The sequence below is a fragment of the Cyrtonyx montezumae genome, unplaced genomic scaffold (genome assembly GCF_038088225.1).
Source record: "Cyrtonyx montezumae isolate F1298 unplaced genomic scaffold, pur_monq_1.0 scaffold_10, whole genome shotgun sequence".
NCBI classification, from domain to species: Eukaryota; Metazoa; Chordata; class Aves; order Galliformes; family Odontophoridae; genus Cyrtonyx; species Cyrtonyx montezumae.
The window spans coordinates 2118850-2144141 of NW_027071826.1; the positions used below are offsets into that span (position 1 = coordinate 2118850).

Sequence of the window (25292 nt, forward strand, 5' to 3'; positions counted from 1 at the left end):
TGACTTCAAACATGCAGTTAAAAAAAACAAGAACAAGAGTCACACTCAGCTTTGCTACCCTAAAGTACTACAGGCATTTGAATGCTCCTTTCCTGCCAATGGAGGATGACATTATTAAAGATGAATAAAACTTCAACCACAAATGACACAATCTGCTGTTCAGCAAGAGGAACAGTTCTTTACCTTTAGATTTAAAGGAATTTGGGAGAATACTTTCTAAGCCTTTTATTTAAGACATGGGGAATGTGGAAAACACTTTTGCACTGCTATCCCCTTTACACAGAAGACAAGAGTGAGCATGACTGAGAAGAGGAGCAATCTGGGAAAAACTGGGGAAAAAAAGACGCAATTTTAACTCTAGTCACACAATGGTTTTTTTATATTTATTAAATGAAGTCTCAGAGTAGATTTATCATTAAGAGAATACCTCTGTTTGTGATTTATGTGAATCTGAAGACTAGTTAATGAATGCCTTTATCAGGTGTAACCCAGTAACCTTCAGTAGCTCTTCATCTCTCACAAGACAGAAACCCAATGGATGAGTTATTCAGAGAAGCATTGATCCTCCTTCCCCACAGATAGAAGCAACTGGAAGTTTCTTTGCAATCCATGGGCAGTGAAATCACATTTCCTCCCTCCTCAAAGATTTAGGAAGGGTAAATGCTTCTCATCACTGCACCTCCACATGTCACATTCCTGATAGCTTCCAGCCAGTCTGTGCTCTCAAGACTTGGCTTCACTGCAGAGATGCCTCTTCCACACCTGATCCTCAGGCAAAAGAACTACATCTGCAATCTCAATTAAAGATTTCAGCAGTCTTACTGGTGACGTCTATTCTATACTGGATCACCTATTTAATCACAAGGACTGCTGGAGAGAAAAGCTTACATCACAACGAAGAAACCTGAAAAGGAAGAAGGTTTAAAGGGGACCAACTCCCTAGAAAGCAAACAGTCTGAAAAATTAGTCCTGAGTTGCACTTCAAAAGCAGTCCAGCTCTATATCCACCACACTATGTGCAGGTTGAAACTCTGCAGCCCCACAGAAGGCTCTGCAGGGCCACTCACTGCTCAGGCTGAGAGCAATTGTACAGCTGCCAACTAGGAAAAGCAATGTGGTAACACACAATATTTCTCATGAAATTACCATTTTGCATACATAACCAACTAAGTTTGCATTACAAGAAAATGAGCTTGGGGGGAGATCTGAATTTTGTTTGTTTGTTTTTGGCAAAAGATGGGAAAAGTGAGGCAGACAAAGGCACGCAGTTTGCATGCTCAAGCCCTGGAGAAGCCAAACTCGCTTTGGCCAAAAGACACCTGACAACTCACAGGAAAATAGCTTCAACAACTCATGGGCAGCATCAAGGGACCTGAGACCTGAACTACAGCACTGCTGAGCATTCCTGAGCAGGTCATAGATTTGAGATTATGGTCTTAAATTTAAGTGCTCTAGAATGAAAAACCAGATGTGAGGACTACTTTTGATAAAGATTCCCAGAGAGCCACAAGGAGTTCAGAGCTTTAGGCTGGGTTACAGCTCAACTTGTTCTCCCACTCCTATTTTCATAGGGAAGATTCCCCAACACAGCAAAAAAAAACCAGAAATAAAAACAGCTTGTTTGTTTTTGGAAACTTATTATATCTACACAAGAAGAGCAGAGCTCATCCTTATCCCAAAAGACTGATTCCTAGAAAGACACATTCATATGAACCACAGGTAACAAACACAAGCCCTTCAAGTTGTGGATGCCCCATCCCTGGAGGCACTCAAGGCAAGGCTGGATGTGGCTCTGGGCAGCCTGCTCTGGTGGTTTGGTGACCCTGCCCCATGGCAGGGGGGGTGAAACTAGATGATCTTTGAGGTCCTTTTCAACCCAGGTGATTGAGTCTGTGATTCTAAGTCTGCTTTGATTCTGCGGCTTCAGTCTTCTTGGATACATACACTTGTGCAGTCTTTCAGTGACACTATTACCATGATTATGTCTGCAAGTTTAACCTTTCCTAAAGACAATACTCCCCTTGCATGGATTTGTGCTTGAAAAACCAAGAAAGCAATAGCTCCTGAAGAAATCACGAGCAGCATCATCACTGGCTTTTTACTTTGCAATTGTGTGCTGTGTTGGTACCACTGCTAAACAGTCCTGCTTGTATGCAGTTTTGCTGAAAGGTGAAATGAGACTTGGTAAGGTTATCTTGTTTGACTTTTCTCCTGGTCACAGTACAAGCAGCTGCAAAAGGCCACTTGATTTCATTTCATTTTTTCTTCCTTCCTTCCCTCTTCCAGGACTTAAACAGCTTTTAAAGGCAAAGAGAAGTCACTCAAGGTTAAGGGCCGTTTGGAAACTAAACAGGAAGGAAACACAAGCAAAACGAAAGCTTAATTCATCCATCCTGATTAGCAATGACAAGTTTTCACAAAGGTTTTGTGCCAATTTCTAAATTTCCTTCATATGAAAGGGCAGGAGGATTTGAGTATGCATAACAAGTAGTAACACCTAATTATAGGCTCCTAAGTTTTATTTTGATCTGACACCGGTGAAAAGCAATGGGAAAATTAAAAGGCATTCCTATGCATTTCATAGGAGAGAAAATAGCATCAGATTGGAGCCTTCTCTCCCCACAGCCAGGAGGTGCACTCAGCTGTTCTAGGTTTCTCAAGCTGCTCACCACAAATGGCCACACCTTGCCTTGCCCCTGCCTACACAATCCCCAGAGCAAATGGATCTGAAGGAACACTCTCAGATCCACTCAGGCCCCAGAGATCCTGCTCCCACCTTCTCATAATAACCAACCCCAACCAGAAGTAGGAATCAAACGTTTATGACCAACAAAGTTTGAAGCAGGCAGCTTCCCATAGAGCAACCACTTGTGAGACCATCCTGCCACACAATGGCATTGAGGCACTCTTGTCCTCCAGGTGCCCAAGCATCCAACACAGGTGATCACAGCAGCCCTGTGCTTAACTTTTTCCAAGTGCCTGTCAGAGGCACTGGGACAATCAGAGTTATGAAACCTCTCAGGATAACCATCTCTGTTGATAGCACTGTTCCTTGCAAATAAGGGAGTGGTGCTAGCATTTGTTATGGGCATCCTAACTAACAGAGCCAGTTTCCAAAAGATTTACATCAAACCATTGAGGACTTTAGTATACAATGACATGCAAACTCCACTAAGTTTTTCCCAGGGTTGGGGTATGTCGTGGATGCCTGCTGTGCTGCCTCAAAAGCAAGACCATACATGCTCTCCCACACAACTGGAGCACTGTGCAACTTCCTGCAGAGGTCCCTTCCACCCTGTACAATTCTGTGAACCTCCTGGACTACTTCAGACATGACCAGCAAGTTCTGAACATGGGATAGCTCATTACACAAGCCTTCTTCAGCTCCCTTTCCCGTTCTCTTCCTCCTCTTCAAAGGAACCAAGCTAAGCCAGCACCTAGGAAAGTCCGATTTAAACTCAGGAAAGTCACTCCCAGGATCAGGGATATCAGGGATAACAGCTACCTGCTGCCATACACAGAAGCTGCCACATGCCACCAGTTTTTTTTGCAGTGCTACGAAAACACAGGAGTGTCAATAAACCCAAACGCTTCAATACCTACACAACCAAATTCCTTGGAGACCACAAACAGAACAGACACTAACTGCCACCAGTAATACTTCCCCTGGACAAAAAGGAGTAGCCTCAGTATCCTTCACTATTACTGACAGCTCTACTGCAGACAAAACGTTCAGAGGCAAACCATCCCATCTCACAGGCCCAGCTCTGAGCAGGCAGATGTTACAATGGCTCTAATTTATGTGAAGAAAGCATAACTTTCCTGTGCTGAACAACAAAGCCACAAAAGCATTAGTGACAGCTCTCATTACGAGGCCAGACTTGAGTGATTTTTTCCTTTTAAGTACATTCTGATGCCATATTTGGTATCGCACAGCAGTATATGCTCAGCACATACCAGAAGTCAGGGGGCTTACAGCATGCTTTTTACCATCACTGAACCAGTGTGGGCCAACACCACTGCCAAAAGCAGCAGTCCCACCCTTCATTTGCTATTTTGTCCCTGCCCCAGTGTAACTTGTCTCCCTGGTTAACATGCACTGGAAATAAAAACAGATTTATGCTTTAAATTTAGTTTAAACCACATCAATTCCTTTTGCTCTCTGGTTCACTGCAAGGCCACAGAAGCATTTATATCAGCAACAAGAGGAAAATGGCACAGAGGGTGGGAAAAAAATTCCTTTGGCAGCGTTGTGAGTCTACATTATGATATCTACAACATTATAAGACTAAAGACATATTATTTGCCTTGGCAATAACCAACCTCAGTTTTTCCACAACTATAGGCTAAAGCCCTGAGCAGCTGGAAAGCCCCATTCTGCTGAAGCATCCAATTTTTGCTCTCTTGAACATAGATTAAAAGGGGAAAATCCACATGGTAGTTCATACACAAACAAACAGCTTCAATATATGGAATATTGACTGCAAGATATAAGAACACAACTCTTTAGGTAATTCCACTGAGGGTACTTTATATTCTCAACAGTACCCTCTTCTACCATATGAGAAGTTAACTGTGAACCTAGAGATGCTATATTACTTCACAGAATCATTTGAGTTGCAAAGGACCTCCAAAGTCCATCTGGTCCAACCTCCCTGCATAGAGCAGGGACACCCACAACTCCATCAGGTGCTCAGAGCCCCATCCAGCCTGAGCTTGGGTGTCTCCAGAGGACGGGGAATCCACCACCTCTCTGGGTAAACCTGTTCCACTGCCTCCTCCTTCTAATACACAGTTCTCCGGACATTAGGATACAAAAGTCCACATATTTCCACTCTACAACCATCCCTTTCACACTTAAGTGTACCTTTGGCAAAGCATACGGTTACTTGCTGGTCACTGAACAGAACACAGAGCTTGACACAACTATGGAGATGAGCCCGTCCATCCTCAAGATCTATTCCAATGCATCCTCAATATTTCTGCTTTAGTCTGGAAAGCCCACTCCTCCCCATCTTACAAAGAGCATGCTGCATACCTTCAGGAGTTGAGTCCTAGGATTTCAACATCTTTAGACTTAAAACTCACAACCATGCATCCAACAAGGGAGACCCAATTCAAAGCAACCTGCCTGCCCTTCCTGCCAAGGGACCAAAATAACCTCATGATTTGATTTCCATCTGATTTTTGTTCCTTTCTGAAGAAAAATGATTAAGCTACAGCAGTAACTGAAGTAGCCTTAAGAATCTATTATTATACCTTCAGCAACAAGTAACTCAAGGGTAAGCAAAGAGCTTCCATCCTCCATTTAACAAGAGCCACTGCTCCACAACCATGGCTCTTGGGCTGCCCTGAATGAGAGGCACAGTCTCATCCCAGACTCTGCTGGCAAAGCTATCTCTCCAGGCATAAGTGCTTCCTGATCACCACACCAGCACTACAACTTAATAAAACAGTCTTCCTGTTAAGCAAGAAAATCCAAACCAGCAAGTCTGGAAGTTCCAAATAATCTCATCTCTTTCCCCAATTAAAGCAATGTTTTTGCATCCATGAGCTTGATTATCCCTGAGAAAAGTATGCTGTTATAGTTAGTTGTGGCTATACCAGCATTCTACCCCCCACCCCGCCCCCCATGATAAATATTTGTTCCCATAACTTGCATTCAGCAAGCCATTTTACCCCTTTAAGCACCTCAGAACTCATTGCCTCCTCTACAGCTTTCAGAATACCCAGTGTGCTCACAAGCCTCCCCTCCCAGCATCATGCTTTAGTAGTACATTTGCTGCCACCTGTACAGTCCTAGAGCCTTCAAACAGGGAAATGCAGCATGACCTTGTAGGTCCTGCAACTGCTGGGCAAGCTGTAAGAGTAAAGGCTGAGTTGGCATGACTTGCTAGTGACTACATGTGATAGCTTTACTCGTCTATTTGAGAAGACTGGTATAGATATGGACCCCCACAAATGCTCTCCTACTACACTCCAGAAGTAACTACTAATTGCTCTTGGTACCATTATGAACCTAGCAGGCACCTTGACTAAAAGTCATATGCCAGCCTTATCATGTTTGTATGGTCAAATACAACCAACTTCTTATGGATCAGAACAACAAGTGGCGTTATTCACACCATAAAGAAGTCCCTCAAAGCCATCTGCAACACACCAGATACGCTAGCACCTCCTTCCCAGGGTACACAGATTGACTTGAACCTGAAAACACTGCAAGAAGTCACATGAAATATCAGGGTACTCCAGGGTGACCTCGCTTCTCCTTCAGCATTCTGAACAGGAGCCAGTTGTTCTCCTGGTTCCCATTCCTGGCTGCTGTGGTCTCCTCCTGCTTCACCACGCAAGGAGCTGGCGTGCTGCGGTTCACATTAATCCACAGACTGGTTGCTCAGCCAATACTCCTCCACACATCTCCATCCACCATCAGCTGGAGGACTCAGCTGTAGCAGCTAGAACAATTTAAAAACCTGTTTAGTTTTTTTTTTCCAGGACAGCATTTAGACAAAACTCTGCAGGTTGAGCTTACATAATACAGGCAATCCAGGAAGGCGCACACCTGATCTCTATGCATTTCTATCTCTAGGAAAAAAGAGGCTGTTGGGTTGCAAACACCATGTTAATCACACAGTGCAAATAAAGGGGATTAAAAGCAGTTCTTATATATCCAGTTTCCTTCCAAATTCCTAAGCCCCTCTGTTACCTTCATACTCTCCCACACACTGCTGTGGAAAATAATTCCATAGGGCAAGCAAATACAGAAGCCAAGAGGTAAAAGCAATGCAGTATATAGGAGCGGTGCCTTAACACTACATCTTTTTGTAAGATATGAAGACTGGATCCCATTGGAAACCTAGTTTTGAGAGTCAGGCAAGCCCTCTGGCACTTCTTCTGCAGGAAGGGGATCTTACTGCGGGATCTTATTGCTCTCACCAAGTTCTGCCGGCACGTGGTTTGCTATTTGTCCCATATTGTTTTTCTGGGAAACACTTTTACTCTTGTGAGAGCAAGAAAAAAAACAAACCACCTTTGTCATAGCTTCTGCAAGACATAAGTTCCACTAGAAAACTCAATTGTCGTTATAACCATAGTTTAACTATTAAAAGTCTTCGACTGTATGCATTATTGACAACAGGGAATACTGCATTTCAAGCAGCAGCAGGAGATATTTGCTGCACAGGTTTCTGTAAGGCATCTACACAGACAGCACAGGAGTTTGATTAAATGCTCATACACCTCAAGCAGCATGCTGATGCAGACTACCAGAGCCTCGGGATGAGCTTCAATTAAAGCAACCTGGCAGTTTCAAACAACTTATTAGCTGAAAACCTATACAGACAACCCAGTTAAACACTACAGCTAGAGACAGGCACCATGCAGTCACACCCACAACATACATTTCTTAGAAGTCACCCATAATTGTTTAATAAGGAAAAAGAGCAGCTACCTATAAATAAAAAAGCAACACAAAAAAACCTCAAACATTTAAGACACTATTACCCAATTCTAACATAAGTAACAGGCTAGAAGAGCATTCAAATGCAAAGGGTTTTCTTCTAGGAAAGCAAAGGGTAAGAGAATCAGTTTTTTCACATAATGACTTCCTCCACAATCCTTATTTGCAGCACTTTCCTGCTACCACTCAGCACTCATTTAACAAGGAGGCAATTTTGTTCAATGCTTTAAGCCCATCTTCAGAGCTGTCAACTAAAACCATTCACCAGCACATAAAGCCAACCACGCAAGTGCACAGCAAAATACAAGGTATAAACTAATTAAGTTCATTTCAAAGCAAGCTTTTTCACTAGCTGCAAGAGCTTAAGAGGTGGGGAAAGCACCATGTTTAAAGTACCCCACTTTCCAACCCCAAATCCCTCATATTAGAAAGCACCCAGATGAACAGCATTTGCTAACTGTAATCTAGCCAAACGCCCCTGAAATTATTTGATACTGCATTTTGTTAAGCTAAATACAAATAGACATGATACGAAGTGAGAGCTGGCTTTTGCTCCACTCAGAACAAGTCAAATAAACAGTCTCATTCACAGGAAAGTGCAGTGCACAGCTGGATATCAAGGAAAGCAATAGATGTTAGAAGAGGAAGAGGCTGTATCCAAAACACCACAGACTCAGCATCCACACATTTCAATATGGAAACAATTCTAGGGCTCTCAAATAGATGAAGAATAGATGGAAGTTTCAAAATTAAAACAAATCAGACCTCATTACACAAGGAGTCAGGAGATCACGGGACATACCTGCCCTGCCATACCAAGCACATTCCCAAACTATTTGGGCTTCAAAGCTACTTGAAGGTGCAAAAGCAAAACTGTCCAAATCATCATCTGAGGAATGAATAGGAACACCACCACATGATGTCTGAGGCTTCACTACATTAAGCATTATGGGGAAAAAAATGCACTGGATTCAAAGGATCATCTGGGCTATTAAAACACATGCACGATTCACACAACTCATTTTCTCAGCTGCCAAATGCTTTCTTTAACACACTATCAAGGACTATTTGACTGCTCACATTTTTATAAGCTGAAGTGGTAGCTGTCTTATTATTTCAGCTCTCCTCCAAATACAAGCAGCTGTAATATTTTTGTGATTGCACAGACAAGTAGTTCCAGGGTCTGTTACTTACAGCATTTCTGAACACTCAAGCATGACAAGAATCTTTTCAGGTTCCTTCCAATAACATTAAGCACTGAGAAAAAAAAACTTACATCCATTTTGTGAACATAGGTTATCTCAGAGGCAGCATACTCAATAGAAAGTGAAGCACTCAAGTCCAGAGAACATCAGGAAGCAGTGCAGAGCTACACCCAGAACTGCTAGAAAGGAAGCAAGCAAAGCCCATTCTTCCCTAACATGTGTTACATATCCTACTAAGAAAAACAAAAACATCCTACAGGAGAAGTTAATTCCTCATAACCAGATTTAAACCTGAAACCTACCAGATCAGTGGAGGTATGCAAGCATTGCTGCACAGCTGAAGCTGGGACTGCCCCCACCTCCCCCCCCTCCACAAGTCTTACAATACCAGAAATTATCAGTGCAGTAACACACAGAACTAGTCTGGGATCTGTACAATTGATGGCAAAGTATATCAGTTTTACACTTAACTGCAAAATTCTGGACCTCTTTTTCTTCCCTTAAGACAACTTCCAGAAGTGTTAAATCAACACTAAGCCTCTACAGAACCACGATCTCCAAAGACAATCCCATATGTATTTATGAGTGTATGGGAGCTGTTGAATCATGGCCTGAACCACTGATGGTTTCAGTCCTGCAGACCATTGTCACTTGTGCACGTAGCTTAATATCTGTTGTGATGTGTTAATGCAGGTTTCCTGAAACTTCAGCTTGTGAACCAAGTTTAAAACCACACATAGTTCTCTCCATCTTCTCCCCTCCCTTTTGGGAATCCAGCTCTTTTTCTTCACCAGTACCCACAGCCAGTCAGCATACTGGTACTATTCTCGTTCACCAGCTTTTACAAAACAACCTACACCAAATGTAGGTCTTCAGATACCTAGATTTCTTCAGTTTCAAAGGCAAAGGAGCACTACACATCAAACTAGATCAAGAAAACAATCTGTACTTTGGGAGATAGCGCTTGAAACAGGCTACAACTGCAGGACTGTATTACAGGACTTAGAAGCAGCATCCCCAAGCTAAATGGAAAGACAGCAGTACCCAACAAGATGGTGGGCCAAAGACTGAAGCTGGAAGTAGCTTCCCCAGCAAAACACATCTGACAAGAGCTACTTCAGAAATACAGAAATCAAGTAACCCATTAGAGCTGACTGGCTCACGAGACCCTTTTTGCCCTCACCAATTTTTATACTTGAGACTCCAACAGGGCACTAAGGCCATAACCATAAAGCTGCTGTTTTCAACTGAACACAGAAGTGTATGATGCTAAGAAACGCTTCATCACACTGCTCTGCAAGCAGATAAGGATAAATATAAGCTATATACAGATGTACAAATACATGTATATCTGCAAAACATGTACATACGTGTGTATCAACTTCTCCCTTGCCTACCTAAATAGATTGCATGTGTGTTCAAGGAAACAAAAAGTACATTCCTTCTCTACATTGCCAACACACTCATAAAAATCCTACATCCATAAAGATCCTGTTAACTATTTTACTTCCCTCCTACAGCTCCATCAAAACCAGAGGAAAGAGCTTTGGCATTTGCTTCCATTATGCGGAGGTCTCCAGTAAGAGATGCCACCACTCTACCTCCTCAGGAGGTAGTAGAAGATGGGAAAGCTGTACAGAAATACATTGCATCAGCCTGTTTTAATATCTTAAGTCTCAAGTGCACCTTCTGGAACTGCCCATTATAACCCAACAAGCCTACAGTCTACTAGAGAAGCATCCACATCTGGGCAAATCCCAAACTAGCTTCTCTTTTTGGATTTTCGGTCTGATTTACAGTCACTTGGAAAGTGTAACTTCTGCCCTGCGGGAAAACTGAAGGTTTATATTGAGTAACACAAAATACAAGTCCAGGTTTTGAACTGAGCTCATACACGAGAGGCAGAAGTATAAGGATACAGGGGAAACGCAGATAATGTCCCATGTAGTCAAGACAGAGGTTCAGACTGTGCTCAGAATGCCTCTGAGAAGCTGGTTTTCTAGGAAAAGCAGACACTGATTCTTCCAGGATATCTTTTTCCACTGAAAAAAGCAGAGAAGTGCTGACATAGAAGTATGCATCACCACAGTATCTCAGATCTATATGGAGAGCTTCACTCAATGCCTATTTAAGCCTCTTCTAGCAACCTATTAGCTACCAGCAATTTCCACCCAAAGGCATTATGCTCCCTTCCACTGACAAGGCAATGAACACATTTACCATGCTCAGATTTTCCTTCACATCCACCTGGGTCAAACCTTAAGGCACAGCCCGGGCTGCCTGCAGGGATCACAGCACTTCTGCACCCAGAACTCCTCACTCCAGTTAGCTGCAGTGGCAATGCATCTGTGTTTGTTCCCATTCACTCAAGGCTGACATCGCACAATTATCACAAGCAGTAGAGGTAGTAGAGGTGAAGCCATGGTAGTGACAAAGAGAAGAATCAAAACCAAAGAATTTCATAAGCTAAAGAGCCAGCAAAGCATGATTTCCTCTGGGTAACATGATGTGCAGTTGGATTTCTTCTTTGTCTACTGAGGTGACAGCTCCAATTGAACTTCTGCATCCGTGAGGCAATCACAGTCACATGGATTCCCTGATGTCTAATGAAGCAGGGGGAGTGGGGGCTGATTTATGACACAGTCTTCTCAATAGAGCACAAACAGCACTGAGAGGCTTTGGAATAAAAATCAGTTCAGTGACATCCTTCATCTCCAGTTACAGACTACAGCCTCACCTGCCACTACCTCTTTCAGTAAATCACTGAGCATTCATCAGAAGCAGATGGAAAATGACTGCAACGCAGAGCTAATAGTGCCAGCAGTCTGAGGATGTGACATCCTCCAGCAATGAGACTGCCTCAGCAGCAGCAGCCACCTTGCTCATTGCCTTGGGGTCACCACCTCAAACCTCACTACCAGATCCAGCCCCTACCCCATGTCTGCACTTCACAGCCTAGAAGAGGCATCAGAACCTCGAACAGTCTGTCCCATCTCACCTAAACGTTCCCAGGCATTACTAGAGGCTACAAGTGCAGAGTGATGATGGTCAGTTTAAAACAGGCACCTTATTTCTTTAGACTGTGGCAAACTGCACACGTGAACAGCCATCATCTAGACTTTTCCCTCTTCCAAGGGGGAAAGAAAAAGAACAGAAAATAAAACATTTTTAAATTTGGCTGTATATTTTTCCATGGCATACTGCAAAGCTCTGTCCATAACTACCCAGTCTCTAAATAACAAGAGTGTGCTAAAAAAATAGGAATGGTAGAAGGAAGAAAAGCTTAGATTGCAGACTATCCCTAAACAGACCACTCTTGATAAGTTAATCATAAATATCAGTGGGAAATTGCCTTCACTTAAGTAAACAAGACTGCTTACAGTCACCTACATTGAGTTCACCTACTTCATGCACAAGAATGGTGACAACAGGGGCCAGCAGAAAGTCAGTTAGCACATCCATTTATAATGAATAAGCAATTGCTTTTACAACTGAATACACTTATGATGCTTTTTAACGTCAAAACAAATGTGTGTGCCAACCACTCATTTCTTCACTTAATTCAACTGTTTTGCTCTCCTGACTGAGGCATGACAAAGTGATCTTTAATGCATTCCTCTGACTCCACACAGCACGAAGCATCTCACTTTTTACCATCTGACATATTCATAGCAAACTTCATCAGTTCACAAAACCGAGACGGCTGTTTCTTCTCAATTGCCATCTCTGCCCAAAACTTACAAGTCAGCCAATATTCTTTCTGGCTGGGATCTGAACAGAGCCTGCAGCTGGAATCCAGCCAACCCAAAATCCAGCTCCTTCCTTCCTGACTACACAGCCTACAGGATGCCCAGAGGAGAAAGAACAAATCACTTCTGCCACAGAAAGATCCGCTCACCCTTTAACAAAGGGTTATTTTACGCTATGCTGGGAGCCTTCCAGTAGGTAAAGCTTTAACATAAACTTCTTGGAGAAGGCTGGTGTTTGCTGCTTTGCACCTCAGACATGATCAGAAGCCAATACCCAGACTGAAGTCATACTGCACACAATAAGCCTTGAGCTTGACTTAAACCCTGCTAATCACTTAAACTCTAGCTATGCTTACAAACAGTAATGTACTTTGTATTTCGTAGCCTTCCTGAATTCTTAAATGGAAAGGTATTTTTGCCTCTGCATACTGGAAACTCACAACTTGAGTGCTATATATCTAGTTCTACTGCAAGCATTACAGCTGGAAATGTGATTGTGCAACCAAACAGATAAAGCAGGGTTGAGCCAGCAAGAACAGTACTTTGTGCACCAACACTGAAAGTAAGCCACAAACCAGCAGTCAAACATGAAAGCTTTTCTGCTCTGACAGCAAGGAGATTGTGGAAATAGTGTGGGGGGGGGTGAAGGCTTATTTACCTCCCAGAGAGAAAACAAGGAACACATTTATACATGCCTTGAAAAAAAACCTCCGTTAGTATTTATATGGGTGCAGGGGTTCACTTCCAGACATAGCTATTTAAGAAAACCTTCTGGAAATGTTGAAAAAACAAGTGTACATCCCTAAAAATAAGCAAATGGCTTGTGTTCTGCACCCCAGCAGCCCGATCAAGATATCTCAAGAAAAGTCTCACCACAGTTTATAAGATCGAAGCATTGCAGAGTGCACAGATGCTGACCACAGAAGCGTGTTCCTGGAACTGCTGGGAACACCAGTATGTCCCCTGGGCAGCTGGGGGCATGTGAAAGGGCCTCTCATCTTTCAGACTTTCCCTGGATCCCATGAAGATAAGCTGAAGACAAAAAAGGAGTAAAAGAAGCCATGCAAAACCAATCTGTTCAGCTATTGCCAAACTTCCTTCTCAGATTCAGCTCTGATGGAAGGAATTACTCAGCTGCTCACGTCAAACTAAGTTTGCATCCTCTTGATCTGTCCTAAGATCAATTTGCTGGTATGTTTGGCAAAAGCTTCTGAGGTATTGACAGTCCATTTAATGAAACCTTCCATCAGAAGGAGATTAGGGAATACTTACTTATGAGTGTAAAGTGTTGCACTTGAGTCAGCACAGTCCCTTTGTGTACAGATTGGGAGGTCTTCTTGAGAACAGCCCTGCAGAAAAGGATTTAGAGGTTCTGGTGGATGGGAAGCTGGACATGGTGGTCAGCAGGGCAGGGAAGGGACTGACTCCCTCTGCTCTGCCCTCGTGAGCCCCCATTCAGTGTACTGCATCCAGGCCTTGAACCCTCAGCACCAGAAAGATGTAGAGCTGTTAAGAGAGGGTGATGAAGAAGCAGTGAAGATGCTTAGCTTAGAGGGTTGGAGCAACTCTGCTATAAAGATAGGCTGAGGGAGCTAAACTAGTTCAGGCCAGGGAAGAAAAGGCTCTTGGGGTGAACTCACTGTAGCTTTCCAGTGTTTAAAGGGAGATCATAAACAGAAAGGAGACTGACTTTTTATATGGGCTGATAGAAGAAGGGAGAATGACTTAAACTAAGAAAGGGGGGATTTAGGTTAGGAGGAAATCTTTGTTCAGAGGGCAGTGAGGCCCTGGCACAGACTGCCCAGAGAGCCACAGGTGTCCCATCCCTGGAGGTGCCCGAGGTCCTGAGCAGCATGTCTTATGGGGGACAGCCAGCTCACAGCAGAGACTGAGTGGGGTTCAAGACCCCTTTAAACCCAAGCCATTCTGTGATCCTATGGTCAAAGCCTCTATCCACTGTTCTGCCAGCAGGGACACAGACACACAGAAGGCCACAGCCTGCAACAAGAGGCCATGCACTAAACCCATGAATTCAAAGCTGCATGTAAAAAGGAAAAAGTAATCCAAACACCTTACACATTTGTTAGCAGAGAGGTAAGGACAATTACTGTGAGATAACGAAACACATGCAGACTAAGATTCCTCCTCAGTGCCAAACTCATTAAGGAACTCAAAGACTGAGTTTCACAGCTGCTTGCCCTCAGGGGTCCAATGTGGACTAGAAGGAAGTCAAGTTGGAAGTACAGTAACATTTTGATTTATTAGTCAATGTTCCATAAAAAGATAGTTATCCATGGAGAGGAACAGCATCCTGCCACAGGATGTACAGGGAAGCACAAACTGCACAGCTTTAGTATCTCTCAACAGTTCAGAGTCTTTGCTATGAAAGAAGCACATATGCACGTTACTCCTATTTCAAAGACTACAACTACACCACTACTAAATGAGACACCAACAATCAAAATAAAATCATGCCGCTCCACGTAAAGAAGTACAGCTGTGCTTATATCAAAGTTTCAGCCCATTAACTTCTGTGTCTAGACTAAACAGTTCTTTCACTCCTCCTAAAGGCACATGCTAGAGAGTTTGCACATTTGGTCTCCAGTTTATTTGGAATACATGAGAGGAGATTTAAGCTCTTAAACGCTTCAATTGGTTTTGTTTACTTTCCTACAGTGACTAATTGTCTTCACAGTCAACACCACTTTGTCCCTGACATTTATAAGTCCTAAGAGGATGCACCTCATAGGTCTGAAGCTTACCTATTTGTACAGGCACTGTTCTCCAAACTGATGGCTTTAGTTAAGTTCTTTCATGACCATTTATCAACTTACCGGATCCTAAAATAAAAACAGCATACGTATTTCAAGGTGAAGAGTAATTTGAAAGCCTACTAACCACATCAGTACGGTTGAGCATAAAGGCTGCCTTCCAAAAAGCATTGTTTAATCAATAAGAGAAAGATTATGCCCGAGTTTCTCCTTTGGCCTCATTCCCTTCAATGTAAGGGAGCATTCTGCAACAGGGGTCAGTTAACGTTACAGCACTCAGGGACAGAAGTGTAATACTTCTTGACCTTCTCCCTTCTTAAACACATCATCAGCTGTCTTTGTTTCCTTGCCTGTCCCCATTCATTTGTGGAGGCAGCACCATGAACTGACACTTGAAGCACGATTTTGTCTCACTATGTGACTGGTTTGTCTCCACTTAACACAATTAACTGCTACAGTCAGTAACGTAGCTATATTATAGTTAACATAAGCAATAAAATGTGACAGATTAGTATTAGGTCAGGATATACAGCATACTTAAGTCCTGCAGTAAAGATGATATTGTTAAATGGAAGGGAAAAAAAAAGATCAGCTGAAATAAATCACTTCCAGAAGCACAAGACATGGCTCACCCAGCTTCCCCGCCCATCAGAGGTACAAACTGCTGTTGACAGAAGCATGCCTGCCAAGCACTCAGCAATCAGCACTTTGATATCAAGCCTAATCAAGCTCATCTCAAAACTTTGTTTTTAATGAACCAAACTGCTCAGCATTGTAGATGTTGCCTGCATCCACTTTCACAACTGTTGGTTATAATCTATTTCACCTTCCTGTTGTAAAACAGAGGAAAGCTTTTAGCTGAACTGCTCTCTCTTCACCCTGACCTGATATCTGCCACTATGGAGCAGCAGCATGCACGCTTCGGGCTGACCTCACAGGACTTCACACTCCAGCCCTGGAGGAACTGAACAAAACTTAAGTGTAAAACTGCTGATGCTTGCACACACTGCTCAGAGGGCCCCTCTGTTTAGGAAGAGAAGTTACATTAAGCACAGCAATGCAAGCCCACCATCACTTTGTTCACTTAACAGTTGTATTAAAACCCCCATCTGCTGCTGCCACGCAGCCCTTCAGTAAGAAGCTTTCAAAGACCTGGAGAGTTTCCTGCTACTCCTGTAGTGTGCATTGCACAGCCACCATCATAAAGACTGTGAGACAGCACTCACTGTCACATTGCAAGGCTGAATGCTGAAGTGATGTTATAGTAGGGGCACAGTTGATTGGGAAGCATGATGGGGTGCTCCACTGAAGGGAAAGGCAGCACTGCTGCAGCCATATTCCCCTCACCCAACGTGCTCATCTGCAGCCTTGGGAGCCCCTCCTGCTCTCAGCTGAGCAGCTTGCTTAGTGTGAGGACCGAGCCCTGTTCTAGGCCACTAAGAAATAGGATTAAAAGCATCTAATCCCAAATGTTACTCACAAATTGGTCCCTGCAAAGTATCTGAAGGGCATGCAGACTCGGTAATAACCTGCAGAAAGCTACACCAGTATGCGTACATGTGACAAAAAACAAACTAATAAAAGGAGAATTGTCACTACTCAGCAAGAGCTGACAAGCAACTACCAACCAAAGAAAAGCTTCACACCTCGCTGAGGCAAAGACCTGTTAAATAGTAAATACACCAGAGTGAGCCCTGGTACAAGTGAGAGACATCTCCACAGGCATGGAAGTCACCTTTCCTCTAAAGCAGGGTGTCCAGACTCTCACTAAGAGAATACAAGGAGTTTCAGCAGAAACAACCTGGGACTAGTAGAGGGGACAGAGAGGATGAAGCTGGTCGAACTTCTAGCTTCTACTTACAGGCAAGGGACATGGCCAAAAGGGAAAAAAGAAACCTAGAAGAGGAGCACCTTCAACACAGCAATAGCATACTTAGGTGACAAGTGAAAAGCATGCAGGCTATGCCAGCATCCCTCAAGGGTTAGGTCTGGGACAAGCACAGCGTAAGCTTTTCACTGCTGGTCTTGGGACAGAGTGGAAAATAAACACCAAGTCTCTTTGCTGTAAATTAAAAGCATCCTCAACACAAATGAGATTTAGCATATCAGGCAACACCCAGTGCACCTGGAAACCTGACAGCAAGTTTCTGCATGAAGCTGGGAGGTTGAACTCAATCCTCCTCAATTCCACTTGCCTGGCTGACCAACGAGCCACAGGTAGGACAGCACAAAATAACCAAACAACCTTAAGTGATGCCATCAGAAACTCTGCTCCTAGACATGAAGCAAGATCACAGCTACACAGCTCGCTCCTTGTAAGGCTGCCTACCCATACCAGTCACAGATACTATGAAACTAAGAACCAAAACACATACAGGCAATATCAACAAGAAAAACTGACAAGGCAAGGCCTAGCTCAGCCTCCTCAAACACCTGCTGCCTACAGGTATGTCTACAGTAGTTTGTAAAAAGTCATAAAACTTTCCTGCTGGCACTCTCAACTAATAAACCCTACCTTCAGCAAAGCAGGTTGGCTCACACTCCGCACTGTGCTGCATTCACTCAGCTTCTCATTAGCCTGGAGTACACAAAAAGAAGGCTGCATCACCCCAAAGCTGATATGTGCTATCCCCACTGAGAAATAATGGTTAAGTTAAAGGGCAACATTAACTGCAGAATAAGGGAGCATAAAACAGCCATAAACTCCCAACTTCTTTGGAAAAAAATCTGTTCTCAAGGAACCCTGCAATCACAGTTGAAAAACAGCCTGCTGTTAAGATGGAGCATGAAGGAGCTTGAATGAGACTGCTTTCAGTAGCAAAAGATCTTAGTAGCCTAGAAAGTCATATCCAGGTTTAGAGGCTTTTTTCTTTAAATGGGAGGTAAGCAGACTCTCACCTTACCTACACATTTAGCTTCCCATTTTCAGTTAAATTCCTAAGAACCCCTGATTCTGACAAGGTAGGAAAGGAGCAGTCATTCACCTCTACGCAGGAAGCACAATCAGGTACAGGCAACAATGCCTTATATAAAACAGTCTGCTTTCCATATTCTAAGAAAAAACCTGTCTCCTGCACACATGTATAGATCACACATGTGTGATCTACTGCCTTGCACGTGCCAGAGGGAGTAGTACAACTTCCAAAAGCATCTGATTTTATTTTCTGATAACAAGCATCCAACACACAGATGTTTGATGCTCCAATTTGCTTCATTTTACGTAGGTTTTTGCTTCTTGAGTTTGAGATTCCTGCTCTACAGTTTGATACCAATATTGTGATGCTGTGAATAAAGCCTACAGCTGAATACAGATCTGCACTCTGAGGAAGACAGGAGTACTCCAAGGAATATGACAAACACAGCAAACCAACTCATATGTTTTCTTCCTTAGAGTAGATGAAGCAGAACATTTGCTCTATGCAACCACACACAGGCTCTCATTAAGAAAACAAAACGCTCAAGTCCACGAATCTTTCCTCAAATATAACCCTTCCTCCTATTTTTTTCCTACACTGCAGCCAGTGTAGGACTCAATAATTTTGGTGTTTGAACAACCTACCCACAATCTGAGATGACACTGGCTGTATTCTCAGTATCCTGCATATAAGACTGTATGGGAACTGCTGAATCACAGCCTACACCACTGCTGGATCAGCTGAGGTGAGCACTGAGTCAGCCACAGGAGCACAGGTGAAGGCAGTGCACTGTGTGAGCAGAAGGAGTCTGACCCCACCTCTCCCAGACCCCATGTAAGGGCTGACCACCACTGGGGAAGGATCTCTTTCTGCAGATTGCTCCTTTGGAGTTTCCCTCTGTGAGCCTAGGACATGGGAAGAGGCAATTAAAGGAAAATGCTCACCCATCACAATAATCTAACTATACCATCTGTAGAATAGCTACAATACTAGTTGGCATTATTCATTCTGTTAATGATAGAAAGACGTGCTGTGCTGTCCTTTAAATGAAGCCTAATGCACATTTTAAAATAAGGTCCCAAAGCAGAACAAAAGTTACCTAAGCAGTTCCAATAATACATCTCCACTGCACAGAACAAAGTTACAGCATCACTAAAAGCTGTACCAAACACCAAATGCACATAAGCACAACTTAAGTCCCCAGCAGAATGCCACAGCCAGGATGACCCTCCCCTGCCTGCAGCCCACGAGCAGAAGCAAACAGATGCCAAGGACAAACAGATGCTACACTGCTTCTGCCTTCCACAGCATTACTGGCACAATGCACCAGCCCCCCTTGCTGTGCAGCTCAGGAGGATGAACAAAACAGTTCTAAGAAAAGCCAAACAGATAATTTAACAACTGGAAACGTGCTTACACATACGAAACACTTAGAGAACTTGATGTAGCTCATCAAGAAAGTAGTGATTAAGGAGGAGCTTGGAGCAGTCAGAAAAAAAAAAGCCTGTATGAGCAACGAGGGACTAAAAATGAAGGTCTCTCAGATTAGCCCAAAGAGACATCCTCCAAATCTGAAGTGCTCATAGCACAGGAGTGGTCCATCAATAAGGACAGCCTCTCAAAAGTCACCACAGAATCCATCACCATATTTATAGACCAGAATTTTGTATTCTTCAGAAAGCTAACTTCAAGCAGAACTACAGCACATCTGTTCAGAAGGTGACATTAACCAAAGCTCTCATACCTCAGAGGCTCCTTGAGCAGCACAGTTAACCAACTCATTGATTTTTAATGACCAACTCTGGAAAATGTATGTGCAAACTACTGACAGGCATTTCAAAACAACCACTGTAACAACACCAAATGACAGCCCTTGGTTTTCTCTAGCAAGGTAATGGATTTTGCAGCATCTAATAGAAGTTAAGTCTAGCAGGACCACGTTTCCCTCAAACTACAACTCCCTGCTCATGAATAACAAATGCTCCTATTAGTTAAGTGTGCATATACAAATGAAATACTTATCAGAAGCCCCAACCAGAACTCCCAAGAACTGGCAGCAAGATGTTGCTGCAGGGGAGTTGGACCAGATGACCTTTAGGAAACCTTCCAACTCAAAGGATCCTATGCAGAGTGGCTTCTCTAACCTCAGAGTCAGAATCCTTCTGGTAAGCTGACACAGGAACACATCTTATCTGAAGAGTTAACAGCTCACTGACACCACTAAATAGAGGAAAAGCCTGCAGAGATGCATTTCCCTCCAGTGGTTGGTTTGCTTTTCCCCAGCACTGCTCTGACCCCTACCAGACCAGCCATCCAGTTCATTAAATACCCTGATGTCCCATTGAGGTGCTTGCTATTGCATTCAGCTTCTCCTTCCCAACTCCCCCCAGCCCCATGTTCCACAAAGCATTTAATGGAACACTGCTCTGAAGGGACTTCACATAAAGGCTTTAAGAAAAAAAAAAAAAAGGACTATGGATGTTTCCACTTCATCAAAAAATCCACAACCCTCTGCAAACAGATGATGTTAGGAGCAGATGTACACAACCAGATGATCTCTTCTTTACCAGCCATCTTGACCTGTCTGGCTTGATTTATATAAACTGCTTTTGCTCACTACAACATAGATTATGTAAAGCTCAAGAAACCCTTAACCCAACAAGAACTGCCACACCATTGGCAGAGCAGCAGCCACGCTGCCTGCAGGAGCACTTTGTGGCATGAGGATGGCCTCTCGCCAAAGGAACATTAACGCATCCCAACATATCCCTCTTGATGTCAAGGCCAGGTACAGAAGAACCCCACTGCAATACTGCAGAGTTATAGACAGGCAGAGCAGGAGCAGAAGATGAAGGGAAATGAAGGGAAAGTTTCACCATACTAAAAAAAAAAGAGAGCTCTCAGCAGGTCACCAGGCAGGCTGATCTCTTTGTTCATCATCACCTTCCCCATCTCACTGAGAAGTCTCAAGGCAGAAATTATTCATCAGCATCACAACCCGCGTCTTTTCTCTCCCCTCCCCCTTCTTTTTTAGGGCTATGCGCTTTCTCAAAACAACTTTCTCAAAATTAGCTGTGAGGTCACCGTAACCATTTACATCAAGCAGCCACGGCAAGAGCTGCAGCGCCAGGCTTCTGCCGATTTACGTTTCGCTTTGAGGAGAGCAGATTCACGCTGTCTTAACCACGCTGAACTCCAGACCGCATGCTTTTAACACCGGGCAGGCTGTAATACGCCTATCTGTAACGAACTGAGCACTGAGATTTGCTGGCGACTCCGCGCTTGCGGCTGAAGAAAAAAAAAAAACACACCAAGTTCGCGTTATTTACGGCGCTAACAATGAAAGCACCTCGGAAGAAACGCGGGACATCAGCTCCCAAACCGTCCCAATGTCGCTCCCCCATCCCGGACGCGGTGCTCCCGCTGCAAATCACTGCAGCGCACAAAGGCGCGCACGGCTGCGGAGCGAGGGCAAGAAGACACGCGTGTTCCCAGCACACGTAACGCCCACGAGCCGAACCCGTGGCAGTTTCAGGGAGCAGCCAGCCCTCGGATGAGAAGCTACGCCCCGTCACAAGTTCACTGAAACGGTATCGGAGCGTTTCGACGCGCGGAGGAGAGGAGCTCCGGCAGAAGCGATGAGCGGAGATCGCTGCGTTTCCGTACGAAAAGGAAAGCGCGTGTTAAAGACCGGAGCCCAGACGCATCCCAGCGCTCCTGGGCTTCCAGCTGCAGCTAAAAATAGGGAAGCAACAGAGAGGAAAACGCTTCCAGCTGCGCACAAAAAGCCTCCGCAGCACAACAGCGGCTTACGAGCGCTCATGTAATTAAAGACCCGGCGTCACGTTACACCACTGTCAACGGTCTAACCCTAACCACCCCCCCCCACCCCCATTTCCAGGCACGTTTCTTTCGGAGATTTAATCGGACGCCTCGCCCTGATGAACTTACTTCCATCAGCCCCCTCCCCACGGTCCTCCCCCCGAGACGGCCCGACCGCAGCGCTCACCCCAGCACCACCAGCTCCCCGTACTTGACGGGCTCCTTATTTGGGGCGCAGTGCTCCTCCTGGCTCGGTGAAAACATCGGGGCGGCCGCCGCCAAGCTCACCCGAGGCGGGTGCGGCTCCGGAGCGCGCCCCGCACTGAGCCCGCGGCCGCCCGACCGCGGACACTACACTCCGAGGGACGTACCAAGTCCTGGCGGAGGGGGTGGGGCGGGGAGGAGCCAAGCGGAGCCCTCGCGCCCCCGCTCGCGTTCACCGCCTGCGCCGCCCCTCCGCCCCCCCCCCTCCTCCTTCCTCCGGCCGCGGGTGGTACGGCCCGGCTGTGTTATGTAAACATAGAGTAAAGGGGACGGGGCCGCTCTTAAAGGGGCCGCGCTGAGGACTCAGTGGGGGGTGGGGTTGTGCGGGTTGTGTCTGTGAGGAGGGGGGGAGGCTGGTCGGAGTTAACGCTCTGGGGTAGCATCCACCCCAGCGCCAGGTTTGGAGCTCACGAGTGGGTGTGGGTCACGCCGTGGGGCTGTGTCACCCACCCGTGGGCCCAGAGGCTGCAGTTCCTCGCGGCGCCTGGCTCACCCACTTCCATGGGATCGCTGCATGGCCGTTTCGGATTCAGCCCTATGGGTCAGGCCTCCAGGCTGCCAGGCACAGCCCAGGGCCCAGCAGGCCCCACGCAGCACCTAACTGGGATAGAAAGGCAAAAACCCTTCCAGTGGATGCACCCCTCTGCTCTAAAGGCAAGAAACACAGACTTTCTGCGGTCTCGCACCCAACGCTGCTCAAACCTCAGTTGCCCTCAGCACAGCCTTCCTTTTATTCCCTTCAAACCCAGCAACAAACCTGCAGAAGTTAGCCCCAAAGCGATACTCAGCCAGGCTCGAGCTCTCCGCACCAGGAGTGTGTTACGGGGCGAGGAAAAGTCACTGCGGTCTTCACCCAAAATCTTCCCTGGACAGAGAGTGGGAGTGTGCCCAGCTTCCCCTGCCTGGGGCTTTCCCGTGGCTGAAATCACATTTAACTATTAATTTTCACAGCAATGCTGTTTTTTCTGCCATTTCTGGTGAAGAGGTGAAATGGAAAAAGCCAGCCGGTCTCACAGGGCTGCGGAATGGAGATCTTCCCAGGGGCTGTGTGGAGAAGACAAGGTTTTATTAAAGACAGAGAGCTGAATTATTACGGGTTTATCTTCTTTATTGCCCTAACAAAATAGAAAAGAAAGCTAAGCTGTAAGTCACTGTCAAAGTAAACAAATACAGCCTGGAAAACAGTGAGAAAAACAAACCTCCTGGCTGCATCCTCTTTAAGTTCTCCCCCTTCTCCCCCCAAACACAAGTCCTTCACGTTCACTTTGCTTTCACACGGCATAAACAAACTTAAACTGTCTTCCAAGAGATGGTCTGACACAGTTCTTAGCTGAGGTTTCCTGTAAGCCCCAAAGCCCTGGATCAGATTGGCTTTACAGCATTTTCTGCTGCCCGACAACCACTTTGTGTGGGAATGGAGGAAGGACCTTGAAGATCTGTTTGAGTCTGTGTTTTCTTCTTTCTTCTTTTCTAACACTTTCTGGAGACTTTCTTACCGAAGCACTGGTTTTCTTACTGCATCTCCCAAGGATCTACTGCTCCCAGCACCAAGAACCTGCGTTTAATTTTCTGATGGGAGCAACGAGGTTGAGATGGGGCAAGGAGCTGCCCCACGGCTCCACATCCCCCACAGTCGCAGCCCCAGCACTGACACTTCCCACAGCTCCAAACATTACTCTTTGCAATGGGAACACACACACAAAAAAAAGGAAAACAGAGCTGCATTTCTCCCCAGACCTATTGAAATAATGGAGAAATGTATCCACGGCCACATTTGCACAGGGAGGTGGTGGAGTCACTGTCCATGGAGGTGTTCAAGTACTGTGCAGATGTGGCACTGGGAGACATGGTCAGTGGCCATGGTGGGGCTGGGCTGGGGATCTTGGAGGTCTTGACCAGTCTTAATGATTCTGTGATTCTGTTATTTTTAAGCTCAAAATATCTTGTGCTTTCGCCTTCAGGATGTCTCCGTGTGGCAGCTTGTCTGAGAGCATCCCCCACCTTTATCACAGCAGCTTCCTGGCCAAGATGCATCTTTCAGGAGGGATATCCAGCGAAGCCAGGAAGGCATTAAAATCAGCATCCAAAAAAGAATCCCAAAAACGAAGAAGTAGTGCATACCCGATTGTTTCTAAAATGCAATTTAAAAAGTATTTTAAGTGCTGGAAGATTACTGAGGCTGTGTTTCAGCAAAGTGCTTATGGATGTGCTGGGCTCAGAAAAAGTACTTCAGTGCCTTCATGAACTGGGGCTTGGGACTGAGCTGGAAAAGGTATGAAAGGCACAATTTGCCATCGTACCTGTGGCTTGTGTTGCACGTGAAGGTGATGGGACACACATCAGCTCTGGTGGTAACACAGGTGCACAGATTTCCCTGTGCAACACTGTGTAGTAGTCTGATTCACAGAAACACCTCACATTTAGAAAGGGAAATGACATGAAGAAAGAAGTGGAAGGGTGAAAAGCATGACATGATTTCAAATCTTACAGCAGCAGCTTAGGAGTGAGTTACAGGCTCGGGCTTAAGACCCTACCAGATTTTTACAAAGCAGAGTAGTGCAGCAGCAGAGTTGAAAAAGCAGCTATCAAATAACTGTATCTAAGCAGGGAAAAGAGAATAAAGCATAAACAGCATCAAATACAAAACCACAATAAGAAAACCTAAAAGGATGTTACAGAACTGTTTGCCAAAGGCAAAGGATTTTAAAGAGGTTCAGATACAACAATAAAGAGGTTCAGATACAACAACATTGAACAAGTCAATATGGATTCATAGGGATGAATCTGACGAGCCTGATACACTGGGGAGAGGGCAACAGCAGCTTCTGCAGAGAGAAGTCAAAGTTTGTGGCATGTTCACACCTCCAAATGAACACGATTATATATCTGGATCTTGTTTGAATTTTACCACGTAAGGGCTCTCAAATAAATAAAAGTAGTGTGAAAAAAGGGGAAAAAAATAGTATGTCATGGCTTAGTGGCTGGCTGCAAGAGAGTTGGGAGGCTTCAAGTTCCCCTTTTCATGGTAGGGAGAGGTCACTGCTGGGACACTGTGGTACTGTTGGGGACCTTGGCTGGGCAGCTTGCTGGTAATGGAAAAGTTTGCT

At 44.9% G+C, this 25292-nt stretch overlaps 1 protein-coding gene across 3 annotated transcripts in view; it reads right to left on the minus strand.

Annotated features, from left to right (window-relative positions):
- The window catches only part of PELI2 (pellino E3 ubiquitin protein ligase family member 2), a 62804-nt gene extending 40577 nt beyond the window's left edge, over window positions 1–22227 (minus strand). For all 3 annotated transcript variants that reach the window (XM_065747971.1, XM_065747980.1, XM_065747963.1), the window contains exon 1: window positions 22109–22227. In XM_065747971.1, coding sequence (XP_065604043.1) covers window positions 22109–22185 — 77 coding nt within the window. In that variant the 5' untranslated portion in view covers window positions 22186–22227. The remainder of the gene's footprint in view (window positions 1–22108) is intronic.
- Window positions 22228–25292: the final 3065 nt, after the last annotated feature.